The sequence below is a fragment of the Theropithecus gelada genome, chromosome 4, assembly GCF_003255815.1.
Source record: "Theropithecus gelada isolate Dixy chromosome 4, Tgel_1.0, whole genome shotgun sequence".
NCBI lineage: Eukaryota > Metazoa > Chordata > Mammalia > Primates > Cercopithecidae > Theropithecus > Theropithecus gelada.
The window spans coordinates 110947398-110974813 of NC_037671.1; the positions used below are offsets into that span (position 1 = coordinate 110947398).

Below are 27416 nucleotides of genomic sequence, written 5' to 3' on the forward strand. Positions count from 1 at the left end.
CTTCCAAAATGCTCACAAATGTGTCCTCTCGTATAGGTTAACTATCCCCTCAAATCTGTATCCAATAAACTTTTTTGACTACTTCTCATGTGCCAACCTCCAACATACAAATAACAATGACCACCATCCGGGTGCTTCGCAAGTGCCTTTCACATTGACAGGAAAGAAACACCAGCCTGCCTTCACTGTAAACAAATGCCTGGGCTCCACTTCACGGTACTTGATCCTACTGTGTTTGCATCCTCATTCATAGAAGTTCCAACGTTTTAAAAACTTTCCGTCTCTCCAATTTCATTACTTCCTTTAAAAATAAGTCTTGATATGAACCAACAAGTTTATACAATAGAACTGATAACGGCACATAGAAGCCAAGAGAGAAAGATGCCTGCTCCAAGCTTGGACTTCCGAAACAGTACTTTCTCCCTCCATGGTACTTTATGATCTCAAGAAACTGCGCATTTACTCCTCCCCGCAAATAAAACTCATCCAAACTAACAGGCTGACGGAACTCAAATATTACAAACCAGGGAAAGTAGCAAGAGGTTTATAGCCAGAGCTGCTTCTTGCACTCCTGGCTAGTATCTTTTTCCAGCCACTGATGCAGCAGTTACACAATAAACCACGTCTTCCCATCAAGTAAGGCCATCCGATGCTCCGTTGCACATGCTACAAGCCATGACCCGGGGCCCGAGGACCAGGGCAAAGGTGCAGAGCAGCTCCAGCTGCATCCACGTCCAAATTCTTTCCGATGGGTTCACGTTCACTTCCCAGCTTCCCTAACACTGGAACCCCAACAGCCATGGTTTAAATCGTGGCATCTAGAGGAAATGAATGCAAACCTTGGGCCGATGCCAAAATGTCACCAAACCTAACAAACCGTGGATAACAGACTACGAACTTGGAGGCATGAAACCAAAACAGGACATTTCACATTAGAGCCAGGCCAGGAAGTAAAACAATAGGCAGAATTTTGTGGCTATCGAATTTAAAATCAGGAAATCAATCTTAACGCTATGACACCAAGTTCAACTTCACGGGACTCTGCACCTCTAATGGGGCACCGGGGCCAGTGGAAAGCTGCATCCATGTGAGTGAAGCCTCTGCCGTTCACCCCGGTGCTGGGGGCCCCCAGCACTGCCCGGTCCCTACCAAGCACTGGTCTTGGCTTCGAGGGGTCATTGACACTGGACGTTCTTGCTATGGTAGCCGCAAGAGAAAACAGATTGGCGTAGCAATGGCAGTACAGGAATCGAGAGGTAATATTAGTAGAAATCTCACCCAGGGAAAGGAGGACAATTAGGCTTGGTTTTCCCTCAAATGCACCTTTTCTATGACACCCTCTTAGCCTCCCCTCCCTGCTGCTGGCCTATCTCAGGGCAGAATTACCAGTATCCTAAAATTATTTTATGAGCTCCTCTCCTGACACGGACACTCAGCCTGTCGCACATTTTGAGGGATATGTTTAATGACCTTGCCAACTCTTCAGCCCAGGAAGTCCCCAGTGAACTCCATGAAAACCCACTCATTGGAAAAGACAAATGGAAAGCAGAATTACCCTTGTTAAAAATTTATTACATCCTCTAAAGCCTTGAAAAACATTTATGTTCCTAGCATACCTACACATTCCAGGTAGGCAGGTAACCAGATGGCTTGTTCATAACGGCTCTCTCCAGAAAACTGTCTCCCATTTATTGACATGGATACTTTAAGGATAAATTTAAAATTAGGCTTAAATGTATGTCTGTGTGTGTATACATATATACGTGTTTTTCACTAAGATTAAACCAAACAGTGAAGTCCAAACATGACAACTTGTATTCTAAGCCAAGAAATTAGAATTCAACATACAGAATTCCCAGAGGAAAGAGGTGTAGAAAAAAACCACATGGAAAAGGTTATGCTGCGGGAAAACATCTTTATCGCATGTCTTGCCTTGGCTGCAAAGGAAAGGAAGAAATGTGTGCTTGATAACATTTATACTACAAAGCACCCTTTATCCATGGATCTTGAAGTGTTTCCCAAGCAAAAAACTAGGAAAGCAGGGCCTAGCCAAGACTACAAATCTAGCAATGCTCAGTGACAACTCAGGTCCATCACTACCCCTGAAGTTGGTAGCCAGAAATTCCTGGTCTATCTTTTGGGATAAAATACAGGAAGCTGCCAATCAGCTCTTCCAGTCCTTAAGTGATATCTGCCTGAGTTTCCCTCAAGAAGCCTGCAACAGCTTGGCTCTGGGCAAATGTGGTCAGTAGCAGAGAAATCAAGAAGGGAGTATCTCTCCATGTGCCCATGGCTGTCACTGTGGTTACATTCATTTAGAATCAGCCTGTCTCCCATCTATTAGTTCCATTCTAACCTCTGCACACCCAGAATAAAGTCAATGTCTCTTCTACACACTGCTGTTCACTCCCACCCAGTTCTTATTTCCACCATGCTAAATATCCCTAGATCTTTCTGCCCTCCTCCATGTGGCACAGCTCTAAATCTCCTTGTCGTCACCTATGGCCCTGCTTCTCAAAGTGGTATATTCTCTCTTTCTCTCTCTCTCTCTCTCTCTCTCTCTCTCTCTCTCTCTCTCCCCCGCCACACACACACACACACACACACACACACAGAGTCACCCTGGCCCCCAGTCCAGCCCCCTACCACTGGGGTGATGTATACTGGGGGTTTTCAAATCCATAGACAGGCAGGGAAGAAATTCTCAAAGAATTAATTTTAAGAAACAAATTTTACATTTAAAAAGTAGATACATGACACATGATGGGGTAATGTGCATCCATTCTAACTATTCATATCATGTGACTAGGACGCAGCTTCCGTCTACGATTCACAGACAGTCCCACACGTTTACCCCTTAAGGGAATATGTTCACTCTCTCACCATTTAGGGCTCCTCTGGGAGAACCTTTTAGGGATCAATTTCCCACTTCCTAACAAATCTCCTGCAATATTGTGCCCACAAGGAGGGAAATGACCAGCTCTGACCAGGGCAAAGAAAGAAGAGACTGTCATCTCCTTTGCAAGAGATATAGCATCTCTAAGGAGGCAGCTGATGATCATATGACATCTCCAACGAGGTAGCTGATGATCACGGTGCATCTCTAATAAGGTAGCTAAAGATCACATTTGCTCTTTGAAATCACATTTACTTTTTCAGCCACATCACCTTGGAAACACATGGCCTACACATTAAACCCCAACATCTTTTTCACTCATAATGCTGTTTTGGTTTTTCGTTTGTTTTTGAGATGGAGTTTCACTTTTGTCGCCCAGGCTGGAGTGCAGTGGCATGATCTCGGCTCTCTGTAACCTCCGCCTCCCAGGTTCAAGTGATTCTGCAGCCTCAGCCTCCTGAGTAGCTGGGATTACAGGCACCTGCCATCATGCCAAGCTAATTATTGCATTTTTAGTAGAGATGGGGTTTCACCATGTTGGCCAGGCTGGTCTCAAACTCCTCACCTCAGGTGATCCACCCGCCTTGGCCTCCCACAGTGCTGGGATTACAGGCATGAGCCACCGCGCCTGGCCTCACTCATAACAGTTTGCAGCCTCATTTCCCTATCCTGTCCTTGGGTAGCTATCTGACTTCTAAACCTTAAAGCAGAACTTTCTTATCTCTTTAAATTTTAATCCTGCCAGATTCAACCCATTATTTCATCTTTCCAAATCGTTTCTGTCATTCAATACAGAAATCTGCCGGTCCAGTATGAAAAAACTGGGGACGTTCTTTACCTTCCTCAGCCAGCCACAATGTCTACAAGCATCCAAATCTAGGGATGGAAAAGAGGACTGCAGTATGTGAGGGATGCTAGGCCCCTGGGCTTTGTACACCTACCGGCCTGCTAGGAAAAGGTATCACTTGGACATGAAACACCTTTGCAATTGCCCCTTTTATCAGAGGTACCAGAGGGGCTTGTGGTAACCAAAGCACGATGCCTGCCCTCCACGGTTGGGGGAGCAGAGCTCCAACTGTTCAATAAGGGGCAAAGAAAAGCTAGAAAGGGGTAATTGAGAGGGCACTGGGCATTGCACACATAGTATTTGCAGATGTTTCTGCTCTCTCCTGTGACAGGGAAGGGCGTCACTTGACGATGAGGTTTGGCTTTTGAACAACACACTCAGCTCCTCTGACAAAGAGTCCCAGGGGGCTGTGGAGAATGCCAGAGGCTGCGAGGCAGCTCTGTGTGCATCTGCATAAATCAACGCTGTACAGATTTGGAGCTTCTTGCTTCCTCACAAGACATTTAGATTTCTTCAAATCTATACAAGGCAATTATAGTTTTTAAATGGCAATGCTTATAAAAAAATGTTCCTCATCTCAACAAAACAAATTCTTACTCCTATTGTCTTTATGTTTAAAAAAAGACAGCTGGTTCATCAATGACAGACTGGATTAAGAAAACGTGGCACATATACACCATGGAATACTATGCAGCCATAAAAAAGGATGAGTTCATGTCCTTTGCAGGGACATGGATGAAGCTGGAAACCATCAATCTCGGCAAACTAACACAAGGACAGAAAACCAAACACCGCATGTTCTCACTCATAGGTGGGAACTGAACAAAGAGAACACTTGGACACAGGAAGGGGAACATCACACACCGGGGCCTGTCAGGAGGTGGGGGGCTGGGGTAGGGATAGCATTAGGAGAAATACCTAATGTAAATGACGAATTGATGCGTGCAGCAAACCAACATGGCACACGTATACCTATGTAACAAACCTGCATGCACATTGTGCACATGTACCCTAGAACTTAAAGTATAATAAAAAAAAAAGACAGCTGCACTTGTTAGTGACGACAACAAGTAGGCTTTGTTCATAAAGCTGGAATGACAAATCAATAATCCAGATGATATTCTTAGTTGCACAAGCTGGAAAGAAAACCTCTTTGGAGTTCTGAACATGTACAGAATGTGAAACTCAGAAGCTGCCTTCCAAATAACTAAACTACCTTTGGTTATTTACTTTTTTTTCTCCAAATCCAGCAAAACTATCACAGACAGTACAGGCATACCTATAAAATAAGCAGTAAGTATTAAATCCAATCATTACATGAGGCCGGGTGCGGTGGCTCGTGCCTGTAATCCCAGCACTTTGGGAGGCCAAGGTGAACAAACTGCTTAAGGTCAGGAGTTATGAGAGTAGCCTGGTCAACATGATGAATCCCCGTCTCTACTAAAAATTAGACAAAAATTAGCCAGGTGTGGTGGCGCACACCTGTAATTCCAGCTACTTGTAACAATCTGAGGCACGAGAATTGCTTCAGCCTGGGAGGCAGAGTTTGCAGTGAGCTGAGATCGCGCCATTGCACTCCAGCCTGGGCAACAAAGCAAGACTCTGTCTCAAAAAGAATAAAAATAAGTAAAAAATCCAATAATTATTTATTGAACTGCATAATGCATGTGAATAGTAGGTAAAACCTATTTCACAGGTGTGAGAAAGTATCTGCAGTAAGGCAGGCCATGGATCCGGTGTCAAACCCCTCATGTGAACTCACATCAATGCTAGACTCTTGGCACTTCCTGGGAAAGAACGTGGCTGGAGGAAACGATTCCCAGTGGCCTCAGCAGGTGACAGTGCACTCACCTTTCAGCGTTACCCAGTACTGTTTCCATTTCCTTCGTGCCACCAGCTCGAGCTTCCTTTCCTTCTGCACAGTGACCAGGGGCTTGAAGAAGAGCCACCCAGCTTTCCGGACCACCCCCTGTTCCTTCTCAAAGAGCAGATCCAGCTGTTCCAGAGAGCTGAGCGACTCGCTGCTGGACTCGGCGGTTTCTGTAGACGTTTCTATGTTCTCAGTGTTGGTCCTGCTCATTTCCAACTCTCGCATGAAATTCTCATAAATGTTCTGTCGGAGGGGATCGCTGCCAATTGCATGCGTGGATTCACTTCTCTGAGACAGGATCTGAGCAGAACCCCCTGACCACAGAAAAGCAGACGCCTGGGAGGGCCCCTGTACATCTGTATTCAGTCCATCGGAGCGACTGTCAAAGTAGTCACTGCCCTCCTTGGACCTCGGCTCCTGTGAGAAACACACAAGGTCACCCATCAGAGCTGACAGCTATCCAAAGCATCCCTTCTTGAACACAGCATAAGTGGAATATCGGTGGCTGCTAATAATATAATGCAAAACAAGATTCTGATGACAAAAATACATCTTTAACCATCAAGTCTTCATACCAGAAAGAATTTTTAAAATAGTGTTGCCTAAGCCAACTTATATCCGGTAGAGTTAGCACCTAAAGAGGTAAATAAAACACCAAGGGCTCTCCTAAATCTAACCTATGCTTAGCGTCGAGAAATTAGTATGTTTACAACACACTAGTGAAGATTACCAGAATGATATTTCCTTCTTCATTGCTAACCATGAATCAGTATCTTCCAGGAAAGAATTCATATTCTTGCAATTTATTTTTCCCCGGGATCATTTGAAAGGTAAACTAGAAAATTACTAGTACCAGGGCAGGGTGGGGAAGATAGGGACTCAGTATTGTTACACAAAACCCAAAAACTTCTCTTCCTCTCCCTATAGTCCCCAGCTTCTGGCCAAGTGCCCAGGTCTAGACTTCTAGACTTTGAGATCTCTAGTATCTTATTTTCACAGTTCATATAGTAAAAATAATAGGTGGTAAGGTGGCTCATGCCTGTAATTCTAGCACTTTGGGAGGCCGAGGCAGGTGGATCACCTGAGGCCGGGAGTTGGAGACCAGCCTGGCCAACATGGTGAAACCCTGTCTCTACTAAAAATACAAAAATTAGCCGGGCATGGCGGTGAGCACCTGTAACCCCAGCTACTTGGGAGGTTGAGGCAAGAGAATCACCTGAACCTGGGAGGCGAAGGATGCTGTGAACCGAGTTCGCACCATTGTACTCTAGCCTCGGCAACAAGAGCGAAATTCCATCTCAAAAATAACAATAATAATAATAATAATAATGATAATAATAATAATACACTTAGGATTCCCTATCTATGAAGGGTACTGGCTAGTAACTATAGCTTTTTTTTTTCTTTTTTTTCTTTTTTTTTTTTTTAGATGGAGTTTTGCTCTTGTTGCTCAGGTTGGAGTGCAATGGCGCAATCTCAACCCACTGCAACCTCCGCCTCCCAGGTTCAAGTGATTCTCCTGCCTCAGCCTCCCAAGTAGCTGGGATTACAGGCATGCACCACCATGCTCAGCTAATTTTGCATTTTTAGAAGAGACCGGGTTTCTCCATGTTGGTCAGGCTGGTCTCAAACTCCCAACCTCAGGTGATCCGCCCACCTCGGTCTCCCAAAGTGCTGGGATTACAGGCATGAGCCACCGAGCCCAGTCAGTTTTTTTCATAATTAATATTTCTTTCTTAATTTGATAATTACTTTCATGAAAAAATATACTTATTTATTCATTCGCATCCGTTCATCTGAGTACCTATTTTATTCTCGGTACTGGAGACATCAAAGACATGATTCTTAACTGTAGTATTTATTCCAACACAAAAATCAAACACAGGCAGCTCTAAATACAATTCATACTTATATAATACCGTTGCTCCCTGTGAGGACTGGTGCATTGAACATCAAGCTGGCCATGCACAGAGCTGAAAACACGAAGACATTTCTCTAATATCTGGATTAGAAGTCTAGTCACTCAAGAAAAATAATTTGCATACAGGCTATTCACTGGTAAATGGCATTAATTAAAATTTTCAGCATAAAGTGAGCTTAACTTCTGACTCAAAAGGCACTGACGTTCAGCATTTACGGCTTAAATGAAGATAACCCTGCAGAGACGCCAAGCACACTCAAGACTACTCAGCTGCTAGTGGGCTTTCGATTATATTTTCATATGCATTAAAATAAAAATAATGGAAAACTGGGTCAAGGACCATTGACTAAAGGTCTTATTTTGAATATTACATTGTGTAGAGAGGTTTGCTTTTCAGAAATTTCATCCAAAAATCAAGTTGCAATTACTTGCTGTCTTGTAAGAGAATGATCACACAACTGGAGAGTACTTCCAAATACCCAGGAGCTGTGAACAACTGCACCCCAAGCAGATATTACAAATGGAAATATGATTTGTCACCATTTACACAGGATCTCCAGTCATATTTATACACTGATGCTTATGTATAACAGAGCAAATAAACCAGCTACTGTGAGTCACTTGGACAGGAAACTTTTGAAATACTTAAGAGTTTTTTTTTTTTTTAATTCTCACTTTGTTGCTTTTCAAAAACTCCTGGCTGGGCTCGGTGGCTCACGCCTATAATCCCAGCAAGCAATTACTTGGGAGGCTGAGGTGAGCGGATCATGAGGTCAGGAGATCGAGACTATCCTGGCTAACATGGTAAAACCCCGTCTCTACTAAAAATACAAAAAATTAGCCAGGTGTGGTGGCGGGCGCCTGTAGTCCCAGCTACTTGGGAGGCTAAGGCAGGAAAGGTGAAGAAACACTTCTCATCTAGCTAGTATTAACATTATCTCAGCGATAAATATATCCCTCTGACTCATAACCCAAAAACACTGGAATTACCTCTGACACCCTGCCAGGGCCATGATGGAATGCTTCAAAACAAGCACAACTCTGCCAGAGAAAGGCACAAAAGTCCCAAAGTTAAGTGTGACCTACACACACTCTTGACACTGCTTCTCAAGTTACAGTGGCAACTTTTACATGTCTAACCACAGCAAAGCAAGGATTTTACTTTGTCAGAAATGGCGGGGGTGGGGGGAATGCATTTTAGCATTTATAACTGATTCTTATACGTAGTATGAACTCTCCCAGTCTCTAATATTAATTTCTAAATCTTTTTATCTAGAATCCTAATAGCCAGTGACTAATTTTCAGGCTAATAAAAAAGAGCCTTTAAAAAATATAGAATGTCTTTAAATAGGTTCGGCAAGAATTCTTAATCACTGTGTTACGTGGATGAAACTAAGGTGGCTGCTATATATATACACAAATCATATGATTTCCATTTCCATACAAATGACTTCACTTCCACCAAATCGAATAATCAGAAACAAGGACTAATGTAACTTGATGACCAGGGCAGTACAGCAGTGTGGAGATGAGTAAAGACTCAAGAGTAGAAACTTAGGCCAGGCGCAGTGGCTCACACCAGTTATCCCTGCACTTTGTGAGGCCGAGGCAGGCGGATCACCTGAGGTCGGGAGTTCAAGACCAGCCTGACCAACGTGGAGAACCCTGTCTCTACTAAAAACACAAAATTAGCCGGGCGTGGTGACGGACGCCTGTAATCCCAGCTACTCAGGTGCTGAGGCAGGAGAATCGCTTGAGTGAGCCAACATGGCGCCACTGCACTCCAGCCTGGGCAACAAGAGTGAGACTCCATCTCAAAAAAAAAAAAAAAGAGTAAAAACTCAGGGATGTCACTCTACAGAAAGACATGTACTGCAAGATTCCACCTATACGTGGAATATGAAATAGTCCATCTCATCAAAGCAGAGAGTACAATGGTGGTTGCCAGGGGCAAGAGAGGGAAATGGGAAGGTGCTGCTCAAAGGGTACAAAGCTTCAGCTTTGCAGGAGGAATGAGTTCTGGAGCGCTAAGGTCAATTATGGTGACTACAGTGAATAATAATATATTCTATGGTTAAAATTTGCTAAGCAGGTACTTTTTTTAACAGAGCTAGACTCTCTCAAAAAAAAATAATAATAATAAAATTCTAATTCTTTGATTCTAACCAGTTAGTTTGTTTGCTTGTTTGTTTGTTTGTTGTTGAGATGGAGTCTCACTCTGTTGCCCAGGCTGGAGTGCGCTGATGTGATCTCAGCTCACTGCAACCTCTACCTCCCGGGTTCAAGCCATTCTCCTGCCTCTGCCTCCCAAGTAGTGGGACTAACAGGCACATGCCAGCATGCCCAGCTAATTTTCATTAGAGATGGGATTTCGCCAAGTTGGCCAGGTTTGTCTCGAACTCCTGACCTCCAGTGATCTGCCTGCCTCAGCCTCCCAAAGTGCTGGGATGACAGGCGTGAGCCACCGCGCCCAGCCCTAACCAGTTTGTTTTTAACTCTACAGGCACACAGTTCAGAGTTAAGTTTTTGGACAATGCAGAATTGAAGGAGACCCAGTTCCCGTGGGCAGGAGAGGCAAGGAGGGTCACTCAGCCCATGACAGAATGATTCATACACAGCAGCAACTGGTCGACTTCTGAACCGAGTGGGAACTGACACTGCAGGAGGCTTTGCAGAGCCACGTGTAGCCAGGCCACATACACAGATGAGCAACACACTGAGTGCACATAAGAGATGCAGATCATTGGCTCGATGCCACCACCAACTAGGGGACACAGTAGATGACAGCTGAACACAGGTCGGCACCATGACACTTGAATCAAAAAGGTGTGGACGTTGTCCACCTGGGACTGCGCCCTCGAGTAAGCAAAAGCTGCGTCTTCCATTATGCTCAGCTGGGATCAGTTGTTTAGGAAATGGGAACTGAGAGAAAAGAGTCAAGGAAATCTCTACTATTTCATGGTTTAGTCTGAAAAAGTGATGATCCAGGAGTAAAATCACTATACAAATTACTACAATGTATTCAGGGACATGAAGAGGTCCTGAAAACAGGATGCTGATCATCTGTTCTTCATCTCTGTGTGAAGGAGGAGGAGGGAGAACCCAAGCCCAGCACAGGAGGGGGTGGTGGAGGCAGACACACTATGCATCAGAAGTAAGTAATGAATGTCAAACTTTTAAATCTGAAGCAATCTACTCAAAAAAGTTATATTATTTTCCACCCCTAAATCTCCATATAATTAATGTAATTTTATAATTTTCTGTCTATCTAGGATGCAATTTTGCTAGAGACTAATTGCCCACACAAATTCCCTTCAACTCCAGTATTTATGCAGAGTAATTTTAAAAGAAGCTTCTCCCCTCTACAAATAAAAAATAAAAACATGTAACAAAACAACAACAAACTGAAAATCTAGCAATCACCTCTAGTTACCTAAAAAGGCAAACTATCACTTTTCTTCCTGGTGGATAAGCCGCTTTGCTCCCCCAGTCAAACTCTACATGCCATGATACAGAAGTATATACACGATTCTTATTTTATCAGTTTTATCAGTATATATATTTTTCTATTACATGCACTTAGGTACAAGATATTTTCAGGATGCCGTTAGCTATCTCCATGAGGAGGTGAAGATTACACACAGAGGCCGGACGTGGTGACTCATGCTTGTAATCCCAGCACGTTGGGAGGCCATGGCAGGAGGATTACCTGAGGTCAAGAGTTTCAGACCAGCCTGGCCAACATGGTGAAACCCCGTCTCTACTAAAAATGCAAAAATTAGCCGGGCGTGGTGGTGCACACCTGTAATGCCAGCTACTTGGGAGGCTGAGGCAGCAGAATCGCTTGAACACAGGAAGCAGAGGTTGCAGTGAGCCAAGATCGCACCACTGCACTGCACTCCAGCCTGGGCAACACAGCGATACTCTGTCTCAGGAAAAAAAAAAAAAAAAAAGATTACACTGTAGATATATCATCAACTTTTTTTTTTTGATGTACCAACTTAAGCATAGAAATTTTAATTTAATCAGAGTAATATCAAATTTAACATGCCTACTCAACCAAAAATAATGACAATCTCATCTGTTTTGTTTGGATTGTAAGAATGAAGTCTAGTAAAATTCTCAGATAGCCAATTATTTCAGGAATTCTCTCCAACTCTACTTACTTTTTTCTTTTAAAGACAGAGTCTCTGTTGCCCAGGCGTGATCTCGGCTCACTGCAACCTCTGCCTCCCAGGTTCAAGTGGTTCTCCTGCCTCAGCCTCCCAAGTAGCTGGGACTACAGGCACCCACCAACACGCCAGACTAATTTTTGTATTTTGGGTAGAGACAGGGTTTTGCCATGTTGGCCACACTGGTCTCAAACTCCTGGCCTCAAGTGATCTGCCCGCTTTGGCATCCCCAAGTGCTGGGATGACAGGCGTGAGCTGCCGCGCCCGGCTATGGCCAAGTCTTAAGATTAGGCCTGTGGAGTGCAGGCAAGAGTGCGGGGACATACACAGAACCAGAATGCTATTGACTGAACATTTGTTTCCCCCCTCCCCAAAATCCATGTTGAGGCTTTAACTACCAGTGGATGGTATTTGACTGACACCTTTGAAAGGTAATTGGTTTAGAGGGGGTCAAGAGGGTAGAGTTCCCATAATGGGATTAGGGTCCTTATAAGAAGAAGAAAGGAGCCCAGACCTCCCGCTCTCTCTGCTGTGTGAGGACACAGCAAGAAGGCGGCCGTCTGAAGCCAGGAAGAGAGCCCTCCCCAGAACTGGACCACACTGGTACTCTGACCTCTGACTTCCAGAATTATGACAAATAGATATCTGTTGATTAAACCACCCAGTCTGTGGTATTTTGTTTGCAGCCCAAGCTGACTAAGACACGGGAAGATTAAAGTTGTCAGCTAAAAGTGAAAATATCTGAAGCAAAAGAAAAAACAAACCCACACCTGAAAATGAGATAAGCCAGGCTTTCCACTGAACTCTTCACTTTTGCCAGATCATTTAAGCACCCCGACAACACTCTATGGTGGCTTCTACTAACCTTCCCCTTCTCCAGATGGGGAAACTGTGGGGACCTTTCCCTCTGCTCTAAGGTACACTCACCTGGAGTTTCCTTTTCTTCCTTGAGAGGCTTCCCGTCCAGTCACTGATCCGTCGCATCCTGGCTTTGAGGGAGTCCTTCTTTGCAGTATCCTCAACTAAGGCTTTGGGCTTCCGACATGGGAGAGTGAAGGAACTGTACTGGACGGGGTCCCTGTGTGCCACCCTGGAGGGCACATCAATGTCAGAGGCAAAAGAGACGCGGTTGCTCAGGCTGGCGTGCGTGCCCATGTATTCATCAGAAAGACGGATACCTGAGGGGGACAGGCTCCCCAAGTTGGCATCTTTGTACAGTTCCCGAAGGGAGGAGAGGGAAGAGCTTTGGTTGAAAGGCTTTTTGGCATCACCAGGTGGGAAGCTGGCATGGAGGCTGGGGTCAGGCATGCCGGGGGCCAGGAAGGAGCCCTCAGCCTCGCTCAGCTCTCCAGCGTTGCCCCAAGGGGAGTCGTACCAGGATGACTCAGAACTCAGGGAGCTGCCTTTGCTGGACCGCAGGCGAGAGTCCGTGGGAGAGGGGCGATGGCTGGGCAGGGAATCGGCGCTGGACCCCCTCCTGGCTTCAGGCACTGGGGAGGTTTCTGATGCTAAGGTAGGTGAGTACCTCAGCAGCTGCACCGGCTCACTGGAGTCCTCTGCAGGCACTTTGCTGGGGTTGCCACCATTGTGGAACTCGACCCTTAAACACCCATCCAGCTTCCCCAGCGTTTTGATGAGCACTCTGGGGCTCTTGCGGTCTTCGCCCGGCGGGGTGGAGGCAACGCTCTCATTCCTCCCGTAGCAGTTGAGAAGGTGTCCGTTGCAGTCTCTGGAGGTGATGTGGTTATCTGCCGGCTCATGGCCAACAGAGTGGAAGCCGTTCTCAGTTGAGAAAGCAGCACTGATGCCCTGGAAATCCTTCCCTGGGGCATTTGTCCTGTGCGTGGAGTAGGCAACGCCTCTGGAGACCTTGCACGTGGAGCCACCGAGTCTGGATGCGTAAGGCTGGTTACTCTTAAAGTGAGAAAGGCAGCTTCGGGCCAGGGACCTGGACTTGTAACCTGCTCCACTGCTTCCGTGACCCCATCCATGCAATGACTTTTCCTCTTTTGCATGAATCCCACGTATTTTCAGGGAGCAAGGAATTTGCTTAGCACCAGTGATAGTATTGCTATGATTTTTAGATCCTTGAAGGGTGTACTGACTCTCGGAGTTGCCCATTTTAACCTAAATTAAGAACAGTTGCATCAGTAAGACCGTGGCCTAAATTACACTCCATTATGACAGAACTTTTAAAAAGAATGTGCTGCATATTACACAGCAACTTTAGTGCCTGGAAGGACTCAAAGGAGTAGGGACAAGAGTCAGTCAGTAGAACAGGCTCTCCTTATTTTGAGAGGCTGCTCATTAGCTAGACAGACAACACTGCACACTTGTCTGCTAGTTATTTTAAAGACATTATTCATTAGACAATATTAATTTAGAAATTTGAACAGGCATAAAAATCAGCTTATGAGAAAGATCTGCTTCAGGTTTGGTGTTGGGAGACTTTGAACTAATGATTTTTTGTTTGTTTTTTGGTTTTTGTTTTTCTGAGACAGGGTCTCACTGTTATCATCCACGCTGGAGTGCAGTGCTGCAGTCACGGCTCACTGCAGCCTCAACTTCCTAGGCTCAAGTGATCCTCCTGCCTTAGCTTCCCAAGCAGCTGGGACTATAGGCACGTGCTACCACGCTCAAACTCAGGCTTTTTTTTTTTTTTTTTTTTTTAAAGATACGGGGTCTCACTCTGTTGCTCCAGGCTGGTCTTGAACTCCAGGGCTCAAGAGATTCTCTTGCCTCGGCCTCCCAAAGTGCTAGCATCACAGGTGTGAGCCACCACACCAGACCAAATTAATGATTCTTAAAGAGAAAAATCAGGGAAAGTATCTTTATTCTGTCAGTCTAAATACATAGATTTCAGTGATCAGAGAGATACATTTTCATTGTACATAAACTACTGGTAGAGCTAACATCTCTCCATAGTATTTTGAGAGATTTTTGCTCAAAAACTACCATATTTTTATAACATGACACCAAGTGCCAGGCTCTGTTGGGGCTCTAGGAATACCACAAAAGAAAAACGGCTGCAAGTCCTCAAAAATGAGGCTGAGATGAAAAACGGGGGAAAAAATACGAGCTCTCATTTGGGAAAGAAAAACATTTTAATAAAACTAATCTCTAGAGCTTTTCTAAAGACTTCAGGTGTCTTCACTTTAGAATATGATGAGAGAAGTAAGTATGAAGCTGACTTAGAATAAGGGCATCAGAAAAATTTAATTTAGACTCTTACTTCCTTGTAAAAACCTCAGTTTGCTCAAGGAATCTATTATTTAAGCCAAACTCAAAGTGAAAAGGGGGAGAGGGAAGGAGGGAGGGAGGGAGGAAAGAAGAAACCATCTCTTTTGATTCTGAAATAATATTTTTGAGGTGGGATCTTGCTATGTTGCCCAGGCCGGTTTCAAACCCCAGGGCTCAAGGGATTCTCCTGCCTCAGCCTCCCACGTAGCTGGAACTATAGGCACAGGCCACCATATCCAGCTAGTTTCTCACTCAAACCAGTATATCACTATTTTAGGTCAGCTGGAAGTGGTGCTCTTCTGGTGAAGTCTCCAGATATATTTAGTAGGCTGTTTATTTTTAATTCTTTTATATCTAAGAATGTGTAGCCACAAAACAGAAGTTAAATGGATTGACTTTTCTTTGGTGGTAATTATCAAATATTTTAAAATCAAAACCACTAGCCCAAATAATTAAATCTTTACTTATTACCTTAATCACAGTCATGCAACTTGACATGACCCCCAAGGCGCATGGGTTGGGTTTACCTGAAGTCTAGTTTCTGCTCTGAGGGAGATTAGTGGTCAGTAGGCTTTACATGGTCTTGGGAGCAACGCAGCACATTTAACAAGCACGCAAAGTGAGTCCATGAAGTGAGCCTGAAAAACAGAAATGCAAGAAACCTCTGTGAAGCGTTTTACTCTAAGCTCCCACAAAGTCAAAAGGATGGTTTAACACAAATTATAAGAAGAAACAACTGGTGTCCAGGGTCACTGTCAAGGTAATAAGTGAAACGTCTGTGAACCGTGTGATTCATCAGGGTCATCTGAAGCCAGAACTGCCCATCCAGTCTCGCAAAGGCCACCGACTCAACACCCAGTCTGCAGTCAAATGCATGCCTTTGTTTCAGGGGAGACCGCTCCAGTGAGTCATGCGTGGCTCATCTGTCACCACGACCAGGAAAACAACTCTCAGTCTCACAGGGCTGCAGGAGCGTCGGGCTGGCGTGACGAGAGGTGGCCCTTGTTCTCTATTTGACCAAGCAGTAAAAACACAGCCCAAAATGTAACATCACACTGAATAGTCCTTGGCTAAAATAATTTAGCTTGTAGACGTTGACCCCATGAATGAGATTAAAAGCTTTCTTAAGCACATGTTAGTAGGGGCAAGAGGCCCCCCCTGAGGGATAAGGCAGGGCTTCCGAAAGGGAGGAGGACTGGCTGAGACGGAGAGGCTCCCTCTGGCCGTGCTCACTGCTGGATACGAAGCCACAGTCACGGGAAGCAGAGGGGTGAGGGCTTAATAGTGAGTTTTTGTTCCTTTTAAAAAAAGAAATGTTTATTTGTAATTGTGGTCAAACAAACATGGATAACATAACATTTTTCATCTTACCCTTTTATTTTATTTTATTTATTTTTATTATTCTTATTATTTTTTGAGACAGAGTTTTGCTCTTGTTGCCCAGGCAGGTGTGCAGTGGCGCGATCTCGGCTTACCACAACCTCTGCCTCCTGGGTTCAAGCGATTCTCCTGCCTCAGCCTCCCGAATAGCTGGGATTACAGGCATGAGCCACCACGCCCAGCTAATTTTGTACTTTTAGTAGAGACGGGGTTTCCCCATGTTGGTCAGACTGGTCTCGAACTCCCAACCTCAGGTGCTCTGCCCACCTCAGCCTTCCAAAATACTGGGATTACAAGCGTGAGCCACTGCTCCCAGCCCATCTTACCCATTTTTAAATGTACAGGGCAGCAGTAAGTACACTGTTATACAACCATCACCAACATCCATCTTCCAAACTCTTTCCATCTTGCAGAACAGAAACTCTGCACCCATTAAACAGCAACTCCCCAGTCCCACAGCCCCTGGCAACTGTCACTCTACTTTCTGTCTCTATGAATTTGAGGACTCTAGATACCGCATGTAAGTGAAAGTATTTGTCTTTTTGCAACTGGCTTATTTCACTTAGTATAATGCCCTCAAGTTTCATCCCTGTGGTAGCAGATGTCATACTTTCCTTCCTTGTTAAGGCTGAATAGCATTCTATTATATAGATATGCCGCATTTTGTTTATTCATCCATCCCATGGAGAGACACTTGAGTTGCTTCCACCTCTTGGCTATTATGAATAATGCTGCTATGAACATGGGTGTTTATCCCTTCCAGACCCTGCTTTCAATTTTTCGGGATATACACCCAGAAGTATGGAAATGCAATAGCATTAGGTTATTCTATTTTTAATTCTTCTTCTTTTTCTTTTTGGAGATAAAGTCTTCTCTGTCATCCAGGCTGGAGCGCAGTGGCACAATCTCGACTCACTGCAACCTCCGCCTCCTAGGTTCAAGTGATTCTCTTGCCTCAGCCTCTCAGGTAGCTGTGATTATAGGCGCACACCATTACGCCAGGTAATTTTTGTATTTTTAGTAGAGACAGGGCTTCACTGTGTTGGCCAGGCTGGTCTCGAACTTCCAGCCTCAAGTGATCCACCCACCTTGGCCTCCCAAAGTGCTGGGATTACAGGCATGAGCCACCGTGCCCAGCCCTATTTTTAATTCTTTAAGGAACCGCCATACTGTTTTCCACAACAGCTGCACCATTTGACATGCTCACCAACAGTGCAGCAGAGTTCCAATTCCTCCACATCCTCACCCATGCTTGCTATTTTCTGTTTTTTGACAGTAGTCATCCTAATGGACATATCTCATTATGGGTTTCATTTTCATTTCTCTAATGATAAGTGATATTGAACCATCTTTTTCATGTGCTTATTGGCTATTGTATTGTATATCTTCTTAGGAGGATTCAATGGCAACTTTTTTTTTTTTGAGACAGAGTCTCACTCTGTTACCCAGGCTGGAGTACAGCAGTGCAATCTCGACTCACTGCAACCTCTGCCTCCCAGGTTCAAGTGATTTCCCTGCCTCAGCCTCCCAAGTAGCTGGGATTACAGGTGCCCGCCACCACACCCGGCTAATTTTTGTATTTTTAGTAGAGACGGGGTTTTGCAATGTTAGCCAGGCTGGTCTCGAACTCCTGACCTCAGGTGATCCACCCGCCTCGGCCTCCCAAAGTGCTGGGATTACAGGCGTGAGGCACCACACCCAGCCTCAGTGGTGACTTTTACAGTTAGTGGGAGGAGAAGCAAGACACCAGAGCTAGATTCTTCTAACAAAGCCAAAGACAAATCTCCTGCCTGAGTCTATCCACACAGATACATTTTAAAATAAAAAAATAAAGTTAAATACATTTTCCACTTGGCCATCAGCCAGAAATCCAATAGCTCAGCCTCTAATTAATGAGGACTGAGGTGCCTGCTATGCTGCCAACCCCCTACCTTTCAGTAGGCAGCTGTGCCACACATCTAAAAAGGGGATAGCAACCGCTAGACTTGCCACTAGAACCTGGCCCCATCTCACACATGGGGCTGGACCACAAGAAGCCCATCTTTTAAAAGTCCAAAACCGGTTGGGCGCGGTGGCTCACGCCTGTAATCCCAGCACTTTGGGAGGCCGAGGCGGGGCAGATCACCTGAGGTTAGGAGTTCGAGACCAGCCTGACCAACATGGAGAAACCCCATCTTTACTAAAAATACAAAATTAGCCAGGCACGGTGGTGCATGCCTGTAATCCCAGCTACTCAGGAGGCTTAGGCAAGAGAATCACTTAAACGCCAGAGGCAGAGGTTGCGGTGAGCCAAGATTGCGCCATTGCACTCCAGCCTGGGCAACAAGAGTGAAACTCCATCTTAAAAGAAAAAAAACAGTTCAAAACCTGGCTGGGCATGGTGGCTCAAGCCTATAATCCCAGCACTTTGGGAAGCCCAGGCAGATGGATCACTTCAGCCCAGGAGTTCGAGACCAGCCTGGCCAAAATGGTGAAACTTCATCTCTACTAAAACTACAAAAAAATTAGCCGAGTGTGGTGGCACACACCTGTAATCCCAGCTACTTGGGAGGCTGAGGTGGGAGAATTGCTTGAATCGGGAGGCACAGATTGCAGTGAGCTGAGATCAAGCCACTGGACTCCAGCCTGGGCAACAGACACAGCAAAACTGTCAACTCTCTCTCAAAAATGATGATGATAATAATAAATAAATAAAGTTCAAAACCCGAGCCACTGCTCTACCTCAGCTACCCTTTCATTTTTTTAACTGAGGGAACTACAAATGGCCAGAGAAGCTGCTGGCTGCTGCCACTCAGACTGTCACAGCAAGTGGATCAGAGTGAGCCTTCATTTGTTTCCTTTCGTAAAGACCAAGGTCCAGCGATGACACTGGAGGCGAAAGGCTCCCGGCCTCTCACTCCTCAGCCACCTCTCTTTGTCAGCCCTCCTGAGCTGCAGCACACACAGCACAGGCCCTGAGTTCACCAAAACCAGCGCACAAAACTGCGATTAAGTGGCCAACTGTGTCAGCGGCTCATGGACACACAAAGAGGTCAGAATTCAAAGCCTCAGAATCGCTCCCAGGTGGAAGTTTCTGCCCAGCGGCAGGTTAGAACCTAAGCTCATCTGACTACTTTTGCAATTAAATAGCTTAATTGTTTTATTTCGTGGGATATTTCTAAAAACACAGGAGACCCCATCCTCTACTGGACGCTGTGCACTCAAGCCCTAGCACCTGGAGGCTCACGTAAGCACTCAGCAGACACCTGTGACAGCAATTCATGTGCTACACAGTTGATGCGGACCCCAGACCAAGGGCGGGAATCCTCCTTACTGGGTATGACAGAAAGACTGGTGTATCAACTCACAAGGATACGTTTCCATAATTAAGAGAGAGAAAAGCAAACAGGGAGTGACAACGGTATAGAACAACATGCATTTTCACATGTGCACAATGCTGACAAAATGTGCAACGTTGGATCAGTCCTGGCAGGGAAAAAACAAAAAACAAAAAAAACAGCCTTAAACTGTAGGAGGAAAAATTTATTCAATATTTATGAGAAATTTATTGACAGGAAGGATAATCCCTGAGGGAAGCTAAGTAATTATTGTCCCCGAGGAGTTTGACAAGTTGAACAGATATTTATCTGTCATGCTTCAGCTATGATTTTTGTCTGGAAGCAAGGGAATATTTAAGGCAAATGTTCAGTAACCTCTGGCCCCCTGACTCCTTTATTAAAGGAATTTTATGATATTCCAGTTTATAAACTATTTTAGTTAATAGAAAGGGGGCTGAAAATTTAAAAAAAAAAAAAAAAACAGATTTCATGTAAACTCTTTTTTTAAAAAAGTACTTCAAAAGGGCCTGATGTTTACAAATAGCAAAAGTACCGATAGGTATAGTCACCCGCAGTAACCCCTGTGAAGGTATTCTAACCTGCGGGAATGGGTATGAGCTATAACAATATGTGGCAAGGCCCAGGGCTGGAAGAGACGTAATTTAAGTGAAGTTACTCTGGAATAATGTGGCACCAAGAGTGCGTACACTTAGCAAACATTTTATGCTGTGTACAAATTTTTTTATAATTATATTTTATTTACAGGACAATTATAATAAATATTGGAATTTTAAAAAACTGAATCACAATGACATGGACCTAGGAAAAAAAAAATTCTACCTTCCATTCTGCATTCCCTCCCAATCCCCAAAAATCCCACCTTCCATTCTCCATTCCCTCTAATCCCCCAAAATCTCACTTTCCATTCTCCATTCCCTCCCAATCCCCCAAAATCCCACCTTCCATTCTCCATTCCCTCCCAGTCCCCCAAAATCCTACCTTCCATTCTCCATTCCCTCCCAATCCCCCAAAATCCTACCTTCCATTCCCTCCAATCCCCAAAATCCCACCTTCCATTCTCCATTTCCACTAATCCCCCCAAATCCTACCTTCCATTCTCCATTTCCACTAATCCCCCAAAATCCCACCTTCCATTCTCCATTTCCTCCCAATCCCCCAAAATCCCACCTTCCATTCTCCATTTCCTCCCAAGCCCCCCAAATCCTACCTTCCATTCTTCATTCCCTCCCCATCCCCCAAATCCCACCTTCCATTCTCCATTCCCTCCCAGTCCCCCAAAATCCCACCTTCCATTCTCCATTCCCTCCAATCCCCCAAAATCCCACCTTCCATTCTCCATTTCCTCCCAATCTCCCAAAATCCCACCTTCCATTCTCCATTTCCTCCCAATCCCCCCAAATCCTACCTTCCATTCTTCATTCCCTCCCAATCCCCCAAAATCCCACCTTCCATTCTCCATTCCCTCCCAATCCCCCAAAATCCCACTTTCCATTCTCCATTTCCTCCCAATCCCCCAAAATCCCACCTTCCATTCTCCATTCCCTCCAATCCCCAAAATCCTACCTTCCATTCTCCATTCCCTCCCAATCCCCCAAAATCCTACCTTCCATTCTCCATTCCCTCCCAATCCCCCAAAATCCCACCTTCCATTCTCCATTTCCTCCCAATCTCCCAAAATCCTACCTTCCATTCTCCATTCCCTCCAATCCCCAAAATCCTACCTTCCATTCTTCATTCCCTCCCAATCGCCATTCACATGAGTATGCTCTAAGCTAAAATTACAAAGAGTGGAAGTTTTTCTTTTTTAAAAGTGTGATCAATAACCACACCAGAAGTGTGCAGCAATGTGGAGGAATGTCCTAAGTATGCCATCACAATCCCAACAGCCACTGTCATCTACTGAGTCCCAGGGAAAAATAGCTTTCAGGAGGAAATTCGAGATTTACCTTTCCTTCATTTGCCTTTAGCCTGGGCTTGATTGGATGAGTCAGATTCCCAAATTCTCTAGTTCCATGTAGTGTGGCATTTATAGCAAAGAAAACTAGAATCATCCGCCTCTGCTTTGTCTTTGGACTGAGGCCCTGAGCTGGCTGCCCAGATGGAGCAACTGAAGGGGACTAGGAGGAAACCCTCTGGGTGGGCAGATGGTGCTGAGCAGAGGCCTGCGAGGAGGGCGGGGGCCCAGATCCGGGAGAGCAAACAGAACGGAGCCACTGCAAAAAAGCAGATCTACAGCTGGCCGAGACCATGAGAGGAAGCGCAAGTGCTACTATCAGGAGATACCAACAGGCTTCACGTTGCTCCAGAGAGATTTTTATACTAAACTAGGACCCTCCTCCTAGTCCCAGGCAAATACTTCAGATAGTGACAAGAGCCAGATAACAAAAGGGCTAGCCATCACTAACCATAACAATATCTACTTGGTTTTCTTTATTTGGGGAGGGTAGGGGACAGCTTTAACCACTAAGGAGAGGAGTCTCCGAATTCTGGTCTGGTTTGCATCAGTGAACTCAGGTTAAGCCCTGCTTCTGTCTCTCAAATAGCATGTGAGACTTTGGGCAAACTGCTCACGCTTTCTGAATTTCATTTTCCTCATTTGCAACTTGAGGATAAAAATATCTACCCTACTACCTCACAGACTGAGAATCAAGTGTGGAAATATATGTGAAACCATCTAAAATACTGTGAAATGCAACAGAGTACTATTATTAATTTGTAGTTATAAGTCTAATTTTGTATGTTATGATATCAGATCTTATTATAACTGCTGTTTCAGGTCTGTTATTACCTATTCATTATTCAATAATGCAACACAAAGTATTATTAAATTTTAAAGTCTGATTTTGTATATTGTGACATTGGATCTTATTAAAACTGTCATTTCAGGTTTTTCATTACCTATTATTAAATTAAACATTATATATAGACATAGATATAAATTTAGAATCTTCTAGGTTTTAGCATTTGATTTTGATCAATTCCCCCAAATTATGACAGCATATAAAACTACCTAATTTGCAAGCAGTCTATCAAATATAAAGAAAACCAGTGACACAAACCACACACTCTCATTAGTAGATACTCGTGTTAGAAAATGTAAGAAAATAACCTGAATGTACATTGAACCCGTACAACCTTAAAGCAGTCATTCTCAACTATGGCGATTTTGTCCCCCCAAGGGACATTTGGCATGTTTAGGAATATTTTTGGTTGTCACAACTGGGGTTTGCTACTGTCACCTAGTGGGTTAAGGCTGGAGGATGCTACTGAACTTCATACAACATACAGGACAGTTCGCCACAACAAATAATTAATTATCTGGCCTAACATGCCAATAGTTCCTAGGCTGAGAAATCCTGCTCTAAAGTTTTATTATTGTCTCTATGACTAAAAATATTAAAACACAGGACAAATGTGCCTAAAAATCTAAAACAAAAGCATTCAACTCTGCCAGGGATCCAAACTGACTAATAAACTGTGTAAATCCTGCCAGAATCTGTTTCTCTCATCCTGAGTCAATGAACTACACTCAGAATGCATGAACTGAATACCAAGACCTGAAGGAGCTCATTTCTAATCACAAGAAGACTTGAACCCAATGTATATAAGGAGGCAGGCAAAAGGAACATCTGGTCTCCATAGGAACAATGCTTAGGAAGAGTAATCCTTACAAATAAAGTGAGCAGAAAGCAAACTGCTGTGAAGGGCCTCAGAAGCTAAGCTTCCATTGTTGGGCCTCACTGGTCGTCTTTGAATTCAGCAGGACTCCTTCCAAATGCATATTAACAGATGAATAGATAGACCCATCTGCAGCAAGGAATGCCCTCCGAGCAGGATCTCAGCTGACAAGCATGGCTGGTATTCAACAAGGGGGAAAGTCATAAATTCCACAGAGACAATAGCTCAGCTTTTTGTCCAGTTCATCACCTTAGTAAGTCCATTTATCACAAGGAGGATCTCGGCACTCACACCTGTTTTAGAAAACATCCCAACATCTGCAGTATGGCTTACGGAAGGCTGATCAAGCCATGGGTCGTGGCCCATTGTTGGGTCATGAAATCCATTCAGTGAATTGATACCAGTATTTTTAAATGAATAGAAGAGAACAAAATAGAACAGAAGAGAGAATAAGCAGAACAGAAAATAGATGAGTGAATCCCAGTAGGAGTAAAATTTGTTTCATGAAACTAAATTCTTGTGGGTGCTTGTGTGTTTGTCAATACACTGGGTTGGGAAGTAAAATGATATCTTCTTGAGTCATGATTTTTTAAAAAATGTTTTAAAACCTGACTTATAAGACCACAAGAGGTAGTTTTGTCAGAATGGGACATCCATTCTAATAAAATCCAAGGACAGCCAAGCTCTGAAGAGTCTCAAAACATTTGAAAAGTCATTGTTGGCCAGGCGCGGTGGCTCACACCTGTAATCCGAACATTTTGGAAGGCCAAGGCAGGCAGATCACTTGAGGACAGGAGTTTGAGACCAGCCTGGCCAACATGGTGATATCCGTCTCTACCAAAAATACAAAAATTAGCCAGTTATGGTGGCTCACGCCTGTAATCCCAGCTATTCAGGAGGCTGAGGCATGAGAATCACTTGAACCTGGGAGGCGGAGGTTACAGTGAGTGGAGGTTGTGCCACTGCACTCCAGCCTGGGTGACAAAGTGAGACTCTGACTCAAAAAGAAAGAAAGAAAACTCAAGGCCAGGTGCACTGGCTCACACCTGTAATCCCAGCACTTTGGGAGGCCGAGGCCGGTGGATCACATGAGGTCAGGAGTCTGAGACCAGCCTGACCAACATGGTAAAACCCTGTCTCGGCCGGGCGCGGTGGCTCAAGCCTGTAATCCCAGCACTTTGGGAGGCCGAGGCGGGTGGATCATGAGGTCAGGAGATCGAGACCATCCTGGCTAACATGGTGAAACCCCGTCTCTACTAAAAATACAAAAAACTAGCCGGGCGTGGTGGCGGGCGCCTGTAGTCCCAGCTACTCGGGAGGCTGAGGCAGGAGAATGGCGTGAACCTGGGAGGCGGAGCTTGCAGTGAGCCGAGATCGCGCCACTGCACTCCAGCCTGGGTGACACAGCGCAAGACTCCGTCTCAAAAAAAAAAAAAAAAAAAAAAACCCTGTCTCTACTAAAAATACAAAAATTAGCCGGGCATAGTGGGAGGCACCTGTAATTCCAGCTACTTGGGAGGCTGAGGCAGGAGAATCTCTTAAACACAGGAGGCGGAGGTTGTAGTGAGCCGAGATTGCACCACTACACTCCAGCCTGAGCAACAGAGCAAGACTTCGTCCAAAAAAAAGAAAAAAAAAAAAATGGGAAAGGGAAAGGAAGGGAAGGGAAGTCATTCCCGAAGGCAAACACTTCGGATAGAGACAGTAAGTACCAGATTTTTTTAATTTTAAGATGGCCCATCATTAATGTGCACTCTGGACACCACAGATTAGGCCCATGGGCTTCATCCTTTTGCACTGCACAAATCTAAAAAAAAAAAAAAAAAAAAACACACATTCATTGGACATTCAGCTTCTTTGCAGGAAATTTAGGAACAACCCAATAAGGAAGACAACCCAACAAGTGGGTCTTGGAGGATGAGTGGGATTCCATTAGATGAAGAAAGGAAAGAGAGGGCCATACGCAGTGGCTCATGCCTGCAATCACAACACTGTGAGAGGCCAAGGCAGGCGGATCACCTGAGGTCAGGAGTTTGAGACCAGCCTGGCCAACATGGTGAAACCCCTTCTCCACTAAAACAATACAAACATTAGCTGGGTGTGGTGGCAGGTGCCTGTAATTCCAGCTACTTGGGAGGCTGAGGTAGGAGAATTACTTGAAAATGGGAGGCGAAAGTTGCAGTGAGTCAAGATCACGCCACTGCACTCCATCCTAGGCAACAGAGCAAGACTCCACCTCAAAAAAAAAAAAAAAAAAAAAAAGGTTTTAATATAGGTCATAAGCTAAAGAAGCCACCAAAAACATTTTATGAATGATTCTATAGAAAAATACTGAATATCGGGCCGGGTATGGAGGCTCACACCTGTAATCCCAGCAGTTTGGGAGGCTGAGGCAGGCAGATCACCTGAGGTCGAGCTGAAGACCGGCCTGGCCAACATGGTGAAACCTCATCTCTACTAAAAATACAAAAATTAGCTGGACGTGGTGGCATGTGCCTTTAATCCAGGGAACAGAAAATGGCTTGTGCAAAGACACGGTGCTCCATAACCACTTGCTGGATCCCTGAAGGACTGAATCCACGAGAGAATACATGGAGAAAGATCCCAGCTTCTTCAGGGAAAGGTGTGAAGGGGGTGCAGGTCCTGAGCACCAGGGTCAGGGACAAAGTTTGGAGAGAGGAGGAGGTGAGAGGGAAAAGGCAGGCTGACGGAGGGGAAGCTAAGGGAACCTTGGACAGGCACCTGCCCATCCCCTTTACACCCTTCCCCTACCCACTGTTCCCAGAAACACCACGGCATGACCATCAACCTCAGGACACTTTGGAACACCCTCTGGGAAAGGAGTCCACAATAGCCAATAACTCAATGTCAGTGTGGGCGGCAGTGTTGGCACAGGAAGAAAATGTTCAAAGTACTGGCAGAAACTTGGGGAAAAGAAGTGAAATGTAAAAATTCCACTCAACAATTCGACACGAATGTTTGGAGACTCTCCCATATACCAAGCACTGTGCTGGGTACCATGAGGGGCATAAGTGTAAGAGACAGCACCATCCCTTCCCAAAGGGGCTCATCAGCTTGTGTGTAGAAGGAGAGAGATTATAAACCATGAAGCATTTGGAGAATCAGTAAGACAGAATATGAAAAGCCAGGCACGGTGGCTCACACCTGTAATCCCAGCACTTTGGAAGGCCGAGGCGGGTGGATCACCTGAGGTCAGGTGTTCGAGACCAGCCTGATCAACATGGTGAAACCCCATCTTTACTATAAATGCAAAAATTAGCCAGGCATGGTGGCACATGCCTGTAGTTCCAGCTACTTGGGAGGCTGAGACAGGAGAATTGCTTGAGCCTAGGAGGCGGAGGTTGCAGCGAGCCGAAATGGCGCCACTGCATTCCAGCCTGGGCGACAAAGCAAGACTCCGTCTGCAGGGGGACGAGAGAGAATATGACAACTTTAACAGCATTAAGTTTATGAGAGAGATGGTGAAACCAGCAATCCCACAAATATCACTGGTATGTTTTTGGAATGTCAAGTAAATTCAGTGGCCCGGCTATACGTGAGCCATCGCAGAAACTGAAAATATTTCAGGGAATTTAAACATACACACACTTTCAAGCAAAATTACAAAATCAAGGAGCTTCTCTGAACCTATTCTGGTTCAGGGGCTGCCTTTGTTTTTTAATTTTTTTAATTACAGAATCAATATTGTCTAAAATAAAATAATCCTGGATAAGATAAAATATTTTCCTTATTTTTTATTTTAGAAATTATTCAAATGCATTTTACACATTCTCACCACAGCTCTTTGAAGCACATATTTTTTTTTTAAATATATCAAATGTTCAGTCCCACTCTGCCCTTTCTCCCCCGTCTACTTCAAGTCTCAGCTAAAACTTGTCCAACATCCTGGCCTCTATAAACCTCGTGGTCCTGTTCTGGCGACTACCAGACCAAAGATTCGAAAGACCTAAAGCTGTTAGCATGTCTTTTAAATGGCCCTCTTTTGTAACTTTCATAAACATGAGATTCAAAACGGTTGGCGTGACTTTTAAATAACCTGTCGTTTTCAACCTT

The 27416-nt window shown here is 44.7% G+C and overlaps 1 protein-coding gene across 1 annotated transcript in view; it reads right to left on the reverse strand.

Moving 5' to 3' along the window:
- TIAM2 (T cell lymphoma invasion and metastasis 2) overlaps positions 1-27416 on the reverse strand; it is a 530409-nt gene that overhangs the window by 116221 nt on the left and 386772 nt on the right. Inside the window, 3 exon segments of the mRNA XM_025381328.1 lie at positions 5595-6030; positions 12634-13833; positions 15474-15517. Coding sequence (XP_025237113.1) covers positions 5595-6030; positions 12634-13833; positions 15474-15517 — 1680 coding nt within the window.